At 41.2% G+C, this 12,438-nt stretch overlaps 1 protein-coding gene across 6 annotated transcripts in view; it reads left to right on the top strand.

The window, feature by feature from the left end:
* ERCC6 (ERCC excision repair 6, chromatin remodeling factor) overlaps positions 1-12,438 on the top strand; it is an 81,222-nt gene that overhangs the window by 2,783 nt on the left and 66,001 nt on the right. For 5 of the 6 annotated variants that reach the window (XM_023230156.1, XM_023230152.1, XM_023230153.2 and 2 more), the window contains 4 exons: positions 3,162-3,597; positions 5,296-5,416; positions 7,652-7,760; positions 11,314-12,064. In XM_023230156.1, coding sequence (XP_023085924.1) covers positions 3,176-3,597; positions 5,296-5,416; positions 7,652-7,760; positions 11,314-12,064 — 1,403 coding nt within the window. In that variant the 5' untranslated portion in view covers positions 3,162-3,175. Of the gene's footprint in view, positions 1-3,161; positions 3,598-5,295; positions 5,417-7,651; positions 7,761-11,313; positions 12,065-12,438 lie in introns of those variants that run through there. The other variant, XM_023230154.1, reaches the window with a different exon arrangement.

Below are 12,438 nucleotides of genomic sequence, written 5' to 3'. Positions count from 1 at the left end.
TTTGAGACAGAGTTTTGCTCTTGTTGCCCAAGCTATAGTGCAATGGTGCGATCTCAGCTCACTGCATCCTCTGCCTCCTGGGTTCAAGCGATTCTCATGCCTCAGCCTCCCGAGTAGCTGGGATTACAGGCATGCACCACCACGCCCGGCTAAGTTTTGTATTTTTAGTACAGGTGGGGTTTCACCGTGTTGGGTCAGGCTGGTCACGAACTCCTGACCTCAGGTGATCCACCCACCTCAGCCTCCCAAAGTGCTGGGATTACAGGTGTGAGCCACTGAGCCTGGCCTGAAACTTCTTTTACCAGGGTAAATGGTGACCTGTTAGTATCCAAATTCACTCAGCCCTTTCCAATTCACTGGACCCTCTTCCTCCTTTTTTATTATTAGAAATTTTCCCCAAACTTCATGATTTTTAACTTTGTCTTTGCACTACAATACTAGTGCTTTTTATATTATTTATTTTACAAAAATGAAAAAAGGTTACTTAATATTTTTGGTTGAATTGGCATCCTTTTTCTCTTAAAAAGAAATTCTCATGTGTGTACAAATAAGAAAAATGAAAACAGAATTGTTAACTGCCAGCTAGTACAGAGACTCTGAGCTGGAATCCTGCTCCCTCTGTTGGAAAGTGAGGTGAGCTGAGCCTTCCTCTTGAAAATAATCAGCAGGCCCCAAAAGGAGGAACTTTCTCACTGTGTTGTTCACTTTTTAACCTTTCTGATGTTAGCCTCCTCAGACCCTCCAAAATGACCTTGGGTACCTGGCAGAGCCTTAAGAACCCTGGAACTGCTCACTCTGCTGATGTGTCCACGTATCACCCAGACTTTACCTTGAGCTCAGATGTGCATTTCTGACTGCATGCTGCACATGGTACTGATTGCCAGTCCTGCTTCCCATCTGCTTCCTTTTTGAGAGTCTCATTTTTGTGACTGAATTTGTGACTCATTTGTCCAGACCAAACTTTTTATTAGACTTAGCTCTGAACCTCACTTCCTTTCAGCAGATGTTGAGCACCTCCTATGTATCAGACCATGCATGGCGCATGTGTTCAAATCTCAGTTCCTCCATGATATTTCTTGGGCTCCAGACACCATATATAGGTCCCTCAGTGCTCATGTGACCTCTTGTCCGTGTCCTGGGCTAGCTGACCTGCCCTGCTCTGTTGTTACTGACATGCTGCTTCTCCAGTGGATAGCCACTAGGGTGTAGATGGTGCTGAATTCTTTGTATCCCAGTGCTTTATTGCTGGGCTTATTTTATTTAATAAGGAATGAGTGGGACCCATTGGGGGAACTTGTCATTTAACAGAAAAGTTACAGTGCTCAAAGAAGTTTTAGTTTATTCACAGATAAACAAAAAGCAAGACAGGTTTTTGGTTATTGTGTTGCTTTTTAATATATTTATTAGGTGTGATAGTTGTATGGGTAATGTAGTGAATATATTCTCCTTAAAGCAGCAGGTCCTGAGTATGTGGAGTACAATGTGAAAGTTCCCCCTTATTTTTCCCTGTGCTTTCTCTTCCCCTGTCCTGACTTGCAGGCTTAGTTTGTATCCTGCCAGATCATTCTGTGTGCAGGATACATACTTTTTTTCAACATCAGTGCCTTCATACCATGAATTTTTTCACTTAACGTGGCTTTTGTATCAGTACTACAGAATATACTTAGTAGCTACATTAAACTGTTTAAAAATGTGCTCCACTAAACATCCTTGCATCTGTGTGTGATTAGTTCTCTGGAATAATTCTCTGGAATAAATACCTAGAATTTCTTGACAAAGGTCATGTGCATTTAAAATTTTAATAGCTATTGCTAAGTTGTCCCCCCAAAGGGCTATACTAATTTATATTCTCAGCAGCGGTGTGTGAGGGGGAGGGGATCATTCTCCTTGTCTGTATTGGATGTATCAGGCTTTACATTCTTGCCAGCCTGATGGGTGAGAAATTATACTATATATTAAAATGGAGTTATTTTTGAGTTTTTTTTTTTTTTTTTTTTTTTGAGATTGAATCTCACTCTTGCCTATGCTGGAATGCAGTGGCAAGATCTCAGCTCACTGCAACTTCCGCCTCCTGGGTTCAAGTGATTCTCCTGCTTCAGCCTCCCAAGTAGCTGGGATTACAAGTGCCCACCACCATGCCCAGCCAATTATTGTATTTTTAGTAGGGACGGGGTTTCACCATGTTGGCCAGGCTGGTTTCAAACTCCTGACCTCAAGTGATCTGCCCGCCTCAGCCTCCCAAAGTGTTGGGATTACAGACGTGACCCACTGTGCCTAGCCTATTTTCGAGAATATTTTAATTAATCTTTTTAAAAAAACTTCTAATTTATTTTACATAGTCTTGCTCTTTTGCCCAGGCTAGAGTGCAGTTGTGCAATCATGGCTCACTGCAGCCTCCGTCTGCCAGGCTCAAGTGATCCTCCTGCCTCAGCCCCTTGAGTAGCTGGGACTATAGGTGCACACCACCAGGCCTGGCTAATTTTTTTAAATTTTTAGTAGAGACAATGTCTCATTATCTTTCCCAGGCTGATCTCGAAGTCCTGAGCTTGCTGTTTCCCTGGTTGGTCTCTGTCCTCCTGCTTTGGCCTCCCAAAGTGCTGGGATTACAGGAGTGAGCCACGTGCCTGGCCTAATTAATCTGCTGAGCTTCTGATTTGTTCAGAGCTCCTACTTACTGGATAGGTGTTCAGTCTAGGAGTTTCTAGTCTCAGATTCACAGAGAAGCTCTTTCCTAGCATCACTGTTTTTTATGCATTACAGTTGATCTTGCCACTATAATATAAATCATTTGTGTCATAATGAAATGAAGATGCTAACTTGGAAAACAGCAGCCAAATGACTTCAACTGTTTTGAAGAATATTCCATGGCCATCACCCCAGGATTTTGGTGGCTGGCTTTCTTAGCTGGCTGCCTAAATGTTCTTTGTTGATGACACTGCTTTTCTATTTCTGGTTAATTTTTTTTTTATTTATTATCAGAACTCAAGAAGATATATTGTTTGTCCCTTTTTAGTGAATTAATACTTGGAAACTTGAATTTATATAGTTGGAAGATTATTACTTGATCTTTTGAGAAATCAGTCTGCTCTAATTATAAAATATTTAAGAACTACAATGAAACCTACATAACGAAAAGGCTTATAAATTTTTTTTCCTTTTAGAGAGTCTGTAGAGAATGCCGAATGAGGGAATCCCCCACTCAAGTCAAACTCAGGAGCAAGACTACTTACAGAGTCAACCTGTCAGTAATAATGAAGAAATGGCAATCAAGCAAGAAAGTGGTGGTGATGGGGAGGTGGAGGAATACCTGCCCTTTAGTTCCGTGGGTGACGGACTGTCCACCTCTGCTGAGGGGTGCGCATCAGCAGCTCTGAGGAGAGGGCCAGCCCTGCTGCACATCAACCGACGTCAGATCCAGGCGGTGGAGCCTAGTGCCCAGGCCCTTGAGCTGCAGGGTTTGGGTGTGGACGTCTATGACCAGGATGTGCTGGAACAGGGTGTGCTTCGGCAGGTGGACAATGCCATCCATGAGGCCAGCCGTGCCTCCCAGCTCGCTGACGTGGAGAAGGAGTATCGGTCGGTCCTGGATGACCTCACGTGAGTGCAGCCCATCTTCTTCCTTTAAAAGTTGTAGTTAAGCATGACGGGGATATTCAGGTAATGGAGAGCTCTAGTATTCCAGAAGTTTAGGAGATGTGTAGAGTCTTTTATTTGGAGGACAGAGTCAGTAAGGGCAATCCTCAGCCTCATCTTTGAGCCCCAGCCCTTCCCCTTAGGAGTGGCATTGTACATAGTAGTTAGAGTCTCCGTCCAGCTCATGAAAGCCAGTTGCATGCATAATGTCCAGAAGAGAAGGGCTGTTCACCAGCATGTACACAAAGTGATCTCAGGAGAAGTGCACCTAAAATTCGGGTGTTTCCTATTCGAGATGCCAGGAATACATTCCGCCACCTTCACATTTTTCTCTGTGCAGTAGTTTCTTTCTAGCTGTCCCCAAACTTAGTGTTCAGTCCTTGGGCAATTTTTCAGATTTGCATTTCTAGAAATAATGAGAAAGACTCCCTGGTTTTCTTTTCTTTCACCCTCATTTTGACTCCAGGAATGGAGATTTTATTTGTGTTTTAGAGAGGGAGAAGACTTGAGCTGTTTTGAACATAGCACATTAATGGGGAAGAAGGGGAAGCTGTGGACCTGAGCCAGGGTAGGAGGTGAGGACAGGAGAGGGGAAGTGGGAGGTGTTGAGCTCACTTATCATTACTGCTTGGCCCCCTTTTGGGCAGTGTTCTGGGCAGTGTCAGGTAAGCAAGAAAGAAGGCGAGGGCTGAACTGGATGGAGGATGGAGCAGTGTCACAGAGGATAGCTGGGGAGGGTGGAGTGTGGAGCTGTCATGAATGTGGCTGTTGGTACTTCAAAGACATGTTTTCTGCTCCATTTCCTGGTGTGTTCTTTTGGTCTCCTCAGGAGCAGGTGCTCATTCATGGTTATAGTCTTGAGTGTTGAGGACCTCAACTCTTTATAATGACACTTTTACATTTGATCTTGGAAATGTGTCCTCTTTCTACAGACGTGACAGAGGAAAGTTGTGGGGTCTCCATGCAGAGTGATGCTAGATGGCTGGTGGCATGTGGTATCTCAGCCAGTAATATGCGTTGTTTATCCTGTAATCCACAGAGGATACAAACAGCAAATAACACAAGCATCAAGAAGATTGAATTTGTGTTTTGAAAATTGGAAGCTACAATTCTATGGTGTCTATTTTAGGAGTAATTTATTTTAAATTAATTTGTTTTCTTTGCACCACAAAGTTTAATGATATAGTAAGTGAATCTCCCATTTATGCAGAAGAAAAATATTGTTGCAGATGTGTGATTTATATAAGAAAATGTTTAAGCATTTTTAGGATGCTTCCAAACTTTGGCTTCCATAACAGGTTTAAAAAACCCATGTATGCATTTTTTCATGTAAAAGGACAACTTTTTGCACATTGTTCTAGCATAGTGTCTTGAATAAAGTAGGCACTTAAATAGTGCTTGTAGAATGAATGAAGCAGCTTACAAATGGGAATGAGCTGATCTAAATCCGCTAGATAAAAGAAAACACTAGCAGTCGTCTTAAACCTCTAATGATCCTACAAGTTTTATTTGTGGCCAGTAAGGGTATGTATTCTGGTTTAGTTTCTTTTATCTTTTAGTTAATAAGAAGTAAAAGGGATGTGTTTTTAGCGTTTTTCTCTTTATATTACGCTATAAAAATGTTATCAGAGTGGAAAATAGACAATTTATCTTATTTTTCAGGTCATGTACGACATCACTAAGGCAAATCAATAAAATTATTGAACAGCTTAGCCCTCAAGCTGCCACCAGCAGAGACATCAACAGGAAACTAGATTCTGTAAAACGACAGAAGTATAATAAGGTGATTCAGAATAACGTATTTGGTATTGCATTTTTGAAAAAGTCATCATTTAGGCCCACTTAATTTAGGAAGTATTTTAAAAAGCACTTATAAGATGTGAAGCAAATACTTATAATTACAGTAGAGAAATTTTGGGTTTCTTTATGTTTAATCTTTCTGCTGTTTCCCTTTGACATCCCATTCTATTGCATTTAAAAAAACACAGATACATATGCACACACATCCATCCATACACACATCCATACGTATATAGTTGCTCCTTGATTTATGGCAGGGTTACATCCCGACAAACCCATTGTAAATTGAAAATATTGTTAGTCAAAAATGCATTTAATACCCTGAAAAACCTATCTTAAAGTCAAAATATTGTAAGTCAAACCGTAGTTAAGTCCAGAGCCTCCTCAGTTTATAATGGGGTTATGCCCTGATAAACCCATCACAAAGTTGAAAAATTGCAAGTCAGAACTTGGTAAGTTGGAGACCATCTGTGTATTTGAGAAAAGTTCCTTTTTGGTGTTGCTTGCCTCACTTGGGTGCACTTCCCTAGTCTTCCTGCATCACCATTTCTTTGGCCTGGCTTAGGGTCACACTGACCTCAGTCTCCTGGTCTTGTGTGAATTATTTTCTGCTTCAACCTTGCTTCCTCTGATTGTCTCCACTCTGTTTCCTGGCAGTGCAGCCGTTGACCCTCACACACCTTTGCTCACTGTTGCAAGAGCCTGGCCCTTCTTCCCACCTTGGGTGGTACAATCAGCACCCAGCCACACTGGAGCTATACTTAGCTTTGGAAAACTTAAGGGTAGGGAATATTTGTTACTTAGGATATTATTTTTATGAAGTTTGAAGCTTTTTTTAAGGATTTATGTACAGCTTTGTGAGGTTTGAAACATTTTTTAGGATTTATGTACCCCTTTGTGAAAATACATTGCGATAGATGGGAATGACTAGTTGTAACCATTTCAGTTCTGCCATCCCAAATGACTAACAGATGTCCTTGTGCTTACAGTTGATTCACTGCAGTGAGTAGAGTCCTTGCATCTTTTCTTTAAGCTCTCCAGGGGCAGGGCTGTGCATAGACTCAGTTCACATGGCCCTCCTTTTATTATACTTTCCACTCACCAGTCTGTTATCTGCACCACCCCATCTTCTCTCACTTGCTTCCAGAATACAAGCCCAAAGGTCAAAGCTAGCAGTTGCCCAAGGCAAGTGGCTCCTCCCAAATCAGAGAGGGGATATCTGGTCACTCGTGGGAGCATGTGAAATTGATGTGCACAGATACCTTCTTGGGCTTCTGGTGGGCTGGGATTTCAAGGGTGTAGAGCATCAAACTTGAGACCACTTTGGGTCCTAGTCTAACTTAATTATGCATTCTTGTCTTTAGCAGCTCTTTGATGGTTAGGTAGACTATTCAGAGGGAAAGTGCTTTAAACAGGATGTTGCTGAGAGAAAGACTGAGAAAAAACAAATTGCAAGTCATTGCAGTGTGGCATTTATGTTCAGGATTTCCCCTAGTCCCACACTCATATTTGAAGTTGAAACATTCTTGACTTTGGGAAGATGAACCAGGTACCACAGGCCCCGTTCATTGGGCCTTCCGAATGAAGCCCAAGGGCACATATCTGAGTTGTAGTGATGTGGAAGGAAACAAGACAAAGAGGAGTCTGGAGTGGCCAGAGTGAAGAGGCATGGCAAAATATATTTTTTTCTTAAGGCTTTTTGATTAGGTAGAATACTAAAAGGACAGTCATAAATATAGTAGGTTATCAAAGGAGACTAGCTTTTTCAACTGAACATTTGCGTTTTTATTCCTTATCTCATGGCCTGTTGACTTCCATAGCCCATTGGCTCCGAAGATCAGAAACACAGAGTAGTTTAGGGTTTTGCCCAGTGTGTAAGGGGGAAACCAAGTAGAACAAGTCCACCTTTCAGGTCAGTGTCCATGTATTTAAGGGCTCGGGCACATAGAAGGCTGTCTGCCACCCTCAGGAGAGCATGGTGGTGCAGGCATGCCTGTCTGCTGGGAGTATTCATGGCCCCTTTTCTAGGAAGAAAAGTGGTAGTTGCTCATATGGGGCTCTCTAGTAATAGTAATGTATGGAATTTTTATATAATGTAATGTATATTTTGTTTTTATTTTACTTTGGATTAAAGTTTAAAATTTCATAATGCTGTCTTTTGTACTTAACAATAAATCACTTCATTGCTGTTTTCTGTCTTCAATATTTACCATTCAAGGAACAACAGCTAAAAAAGATCACTGCAAAACAAAAGCATCTCCAGGCCATCCTTGGAGGAGCAGAGGTGAAAATTGAACTAGATCACGCCAGTCTAGAGGAAGATGCAGGTGAGGATGCTGGGAGCAGTTTCTCTGTGTTCTTGAATTGATGCCTGATGCCTGTAGTCAGTGGAGGGTGTCTCTCTAGTCTTTGCCTGGGTTTTGAGAAAAATCCATTTCTTTGCTTTAGTGTCAAAACAGATTTAGGAAAATTTTATTCTTTACACCTGCAGAACCAAATCCCTCTCAAAGAGAATTAAAGTAAACTTTTAACTCAGTTCATTGGAGGCTACTGATACACATTTATTAATACATTGGAAATCTTAAACATTCTTATATTGTTAATTTGATAAAGACAACTAGCATCATGATTAAATTACTTGTTGGAAGCCCAATATCATCAATTCCCATTTGTAGAATGGCTCTCACATGTCTTTAAGGAGCGTATTTGGCAGGCTTTCCAAGCATCGGTTTAAGAAAAGACATCTTCATTCAGGTTATACTGTGGCCAGTGTTTCATTTACATTACTGTCTTGGATGGTTGTCTTTTGGAAAACCTTTTGGGAAAATTCATAAGCTCTGGAACTAAATTATCTTTGCAGTCATTGTGTGTGTGCGTGTGTGTACAGATTGTTGGTGGCTGCTTAGGCATTGACTATTTGAAATACAGATTAAAGCTGCTTAACATTAAATTCTCTAAGCAACTATTTTCTACTAGCTTTAGAAGTTTATTCAGTAAGATGAGAATTGTTATGAAGAATTAATTGAGGCAATAGAAAAATATAAATACATATATATATTTTTGAGACAGAGTTTTGCTCTTGTTGCCCAAGTTGGAGTGCAGTGGCACCATCTCAGCTCACTGCAACCTCTGCCTCCTGGGTTCAAGTGATTCTCCTGCCTCAGCCTCCCAAGTAGCTGGGATTTCAGGTGCACACCACCATGCCTGGCTAATTTTTTGTATTTTTAGTAGAAACAGGGTTTCACCATGTTAGCTAGGCTGGTCTCGAACTCCTGACGTCAGGTGATCTGCCCACCTTGGCCTCCCAAAGTGCTGGGATTATAGGTGTGAACCACTGCACCCAGCCCAAAAATACGTGGTTTTAAAGTTCAGACTCTCAGAATTCATTAGGCCTATGACCAGTGCTTTTAACTGCTTGGTACTGTGTTTCTCATTGGTAACAGATGTTTGTTCCTGTCTGGCTGTCTCAGATCTGCTGTTGTCTTTCACCTCCTACTGTGACTTTGGTAGTAGGGTTAATAGCTACCTCTCAGGGTTAATAGCTACTACTTTGGTAGTAGGGTTAATAGCCACATTGTCTAGAGTTATTAGCTACCTCCTCAAATCCAAGAGCCCCTTTTTATCCTTGTTCCACTCTGCCTGTCTACAGCAGCTGACACTTGTATTCCTTCTGGGATCCCTACTTCTCTACTGGTTTTCTTTTTGGCCCTCTGACTACTTCTGCATAGTTGTTTCTGGCATTATCTTAAATGTTGATGTTTCTCAGGATTTCTCTGAGCCCTCTTCTTGTTTTGCTGCCTCTCCCTGGTCATCTATTCCCCATGGCTTTTGCAGCCACCTAGGTTCTACTTATACAGTACCTTATACAGATCTGTAGACATCTGGCTTTGCTCTTTTTTTGAGCTCCTGGTTCCATCTCTCCATCTGGACACTAGCCAACACTTGAGACTTGAGGCAAAATACTCAGTGTAAAGGAAAAGATTTGTTAAATGAACTGTATATAAAACCAAGAACTTCTGTTCATCAGAAGATAGCATTAAGAGAGTGTAAAGGCAAGATACTGAGCTGGAGAAGATAATTTGCAATACATGTGTAAATCAAAGGACTCAAATCTAGGATGTATAAAGAACTAGCAATCATTTAAAAAAAATAGACAAAGAAAAATGGGAAAAAGACTGCAACACTTTCTACACAAAAAAGGCTGTCCAAAAGATAAATTCGTGAAAGGCATCTATTTTGTTAGTCATCAAGGAAATGTAAATTATAGCCATAATGTGGTACCACTACACATCTACCAAAATAGCTAACATGGAATGGCAAGAATATGCACCAGCTGGAACTTTCTGATGCAGTTGATGGGACTTTGGAAGGTAACACTTTGGAAAACTGACAGTGTCTACTAAAGCTTAGCATACCCAGATAATTATATATACACACTCATATACATGTGTATATATATATGTATATACGTATATATACACACGTATATGCATATATACATATATACGTACATATGTGTATATATATACACGTGTGTGTGTATATATGTTACCGAAAGATGTACATCAGAATATTCATAACATTATTCCTAGTAGCCAAAACCTGGAAGCCACTCAAATGTGCATTAACAGTGACAGTTAACAAACTACAGCTACATTCAACAGTAAGGATGCAGCTCAAAAGCATAATGTTGCGTGAAAGAAGGTGGACACGGGACAAACATTTCTACTTATATAGCATTCAGAGACAGGCACAACTTGTCTGTACATTAGGAGTCCAGGTCCATCATTATCTTGGGGGACGTAGAGCCTGGGAGGTAGCCTGAAGGGCTCATCTGGTGGTGCTAGTAATTTCTGTTATATGATATGGGTGCTAGTTTATGAGTACGTATTTTCTGAATATTCACTGAGTTCTACACTTAATGATTTGTGCACTTTCAGATGTATGTTTTGTTTCAGTGCAAGTTTAATGAAAAACTGGGTATTATTGGCCTGCAAGAGTCGTAGATTTTAGAATATGGATTCCTTCCTATTAAGCCTTAGGTCTTTTGGTATTTTGATTATGTGGTAATTTTGCCAGAAATGAATTTCAACTAATGAAAGAGGGTTACTTTCTGGGTGACTTTATGCTTATGGTGTAACTTCCAATTTTAGTTCATGTCTTCAAGTCAGTTAACTTCACATATCTAACACAGTGCTGCTATCCAATAGACCTTTTTGCAGTGATGAAAATGTTCTCTGTGTTGCCCATTATAGTAGCCGTTAGTCGTGTAGCTTTTGAGCACTTGAAAAAGGGCAAGTGCAACTGTGGAACTGAGTTTTTAACTTAATGTAATTTAAATTTAAATAGCTATAGGTGACTGGTAGTAACTGCCATGCTGGGCAGCGTAGAGCTGACATTTATGTTTTTCCTATTTAGATACATGGTGATCCCTGAGATGCCTGTTTCCGGTTTTACTGTCTCTTGAATTTAAGTCCATCTGAATGCTCGTTTTAGCAATGATGTGAGAACTTCAGAGCTTGCTTCCTCATGGACTATTCCTTGGCCGATAAGGAAACACAGCTAAATATGACTATTTATAACTGTATTTATAGAGTAATCAGACTATCTTTGGATGGCAGATAGTATATTTATAGTGAAATATTGTGGAGAAAAGTTACTGAGAAGTCATCTTTTTGAACAGGAATATATTAAATATAGCATGATGCTATAATAAATTTTATTCTGTCCTTCGTATGTAACATGCTTTAGTACATGGATGATTCTTTTTTTATATGAGTTACTTGTAGCTGCCTAATATTTCTTGAAAGAGTGAGCATTTCTTTTGTACCCTTGAAAAGTTTCATGCTAGTGCAAAACGCGTTGCTATTGTTCTTTCAGAACCGGGGCCATCCTGTCTTGGCAGCATGCTCATGCCTGTCCAGGAGACTGCCTGGGAAGAGCTCATCCGCACTGGCCAGATGACACCTTTTGGTACCCAGATCCCTCAGAAACAGGAGAAAAAGCCCAGAAAAATCATGCTCAATGAAGCATCAGGCTTCGAAAAGTATTTGGCAGATCAAGCAAAACTGTCTTTTGAAAGGAAGAAGCAAGCTACTTGTAATAAAAGACCAGCTAGAAAAGCTCCAGCCTCAGTCACGCCTCCGGCCCCAACGCAAAGTAAAAGCAAACCAAACAAGAAAGCCAAAGTTCTGTCCAAAAAAGAGGAGCGTTTGAAAAAGCACATCAAGAAACTCCAGAAGAGGGCTTTGCAGTTCCAGGGGAAAGTGGGATTGCCAAAGGCAAGGAGACCCTGGGAGTCAGACATGAGGCCAGAGGCAGAGGGAGACTCTGAGGGTGAAGAGTCTGAGTATTTCCCCACAGAGGAGGAGGAGGAGGGGGAGGAGGAAGATGACGAGGTGGAGGGGGCGCAGGCGGACCTGTCTGGAGACGGTACTGACTATGAGCTGAAGCCTCTGCCCAAGGGCCGGAAACGGCAGAAGAAAGTCCCAGTGCAGGAGATTGACGACGACTTTTTCCCAAGTTCTGGGGAAGAAGCTGAAGCTTCTATAGGAGAAGGAGGAGGAGGAGGTCGGAAAGTAGGAAGATACCAAGATGATGGAGATGAAGATTATTACAAGCAGCGGTTAAGGTCGGTCTGTGGGGATTATAAATATATTGTACTGTTTGCTTTATCTTAGGTGACAGGTTTATTAATACGTAAACATTCTAGATCCAGCTTAATATATTAAACCCCCGATTATGCAGAGGTTGGATTTCTGCAGCCTTAACCTGCTAGAAGCAGTGGGACCCCTGAGTCCTTAATGGTGCTGGCCTCAAATGCATGTACTTCTAGGTCTTTATTTGGATTTGGAGGCAAGTCTAAGATGAAAAACTTAAGGGAAGCCTGGGGCAAGAGGCATACAGAGGGCTGAGTGTGAGCTGTGTCGCCTTTATATCTACAGTCACCCTAGAATGAGTGTCAGGAAAAAGAAAAGGGTGAATTATGTCATGCATACTGGATAG

This window comes from Piliocolobus tephrosceles, chromosome 9, assembly GCF_002776525.5.
Source record: "Piliocolobus tephrosceles isolate RC106 chromosome 9, ASM277652v3, whole genome shotgun sequence".
Taxonomy (NCBI): Eukaryota; Metazoa; Chordata; class Mammalia; order Primates; family Cercopithecidae; genus Piliocolobus; species Piliocolobus tephrosceles.
The sequence above is the reverse complement of the archived record's forward strand: the minus strand, read 5'-3'. Positions and strand labels throughout refer to the sequence as shown.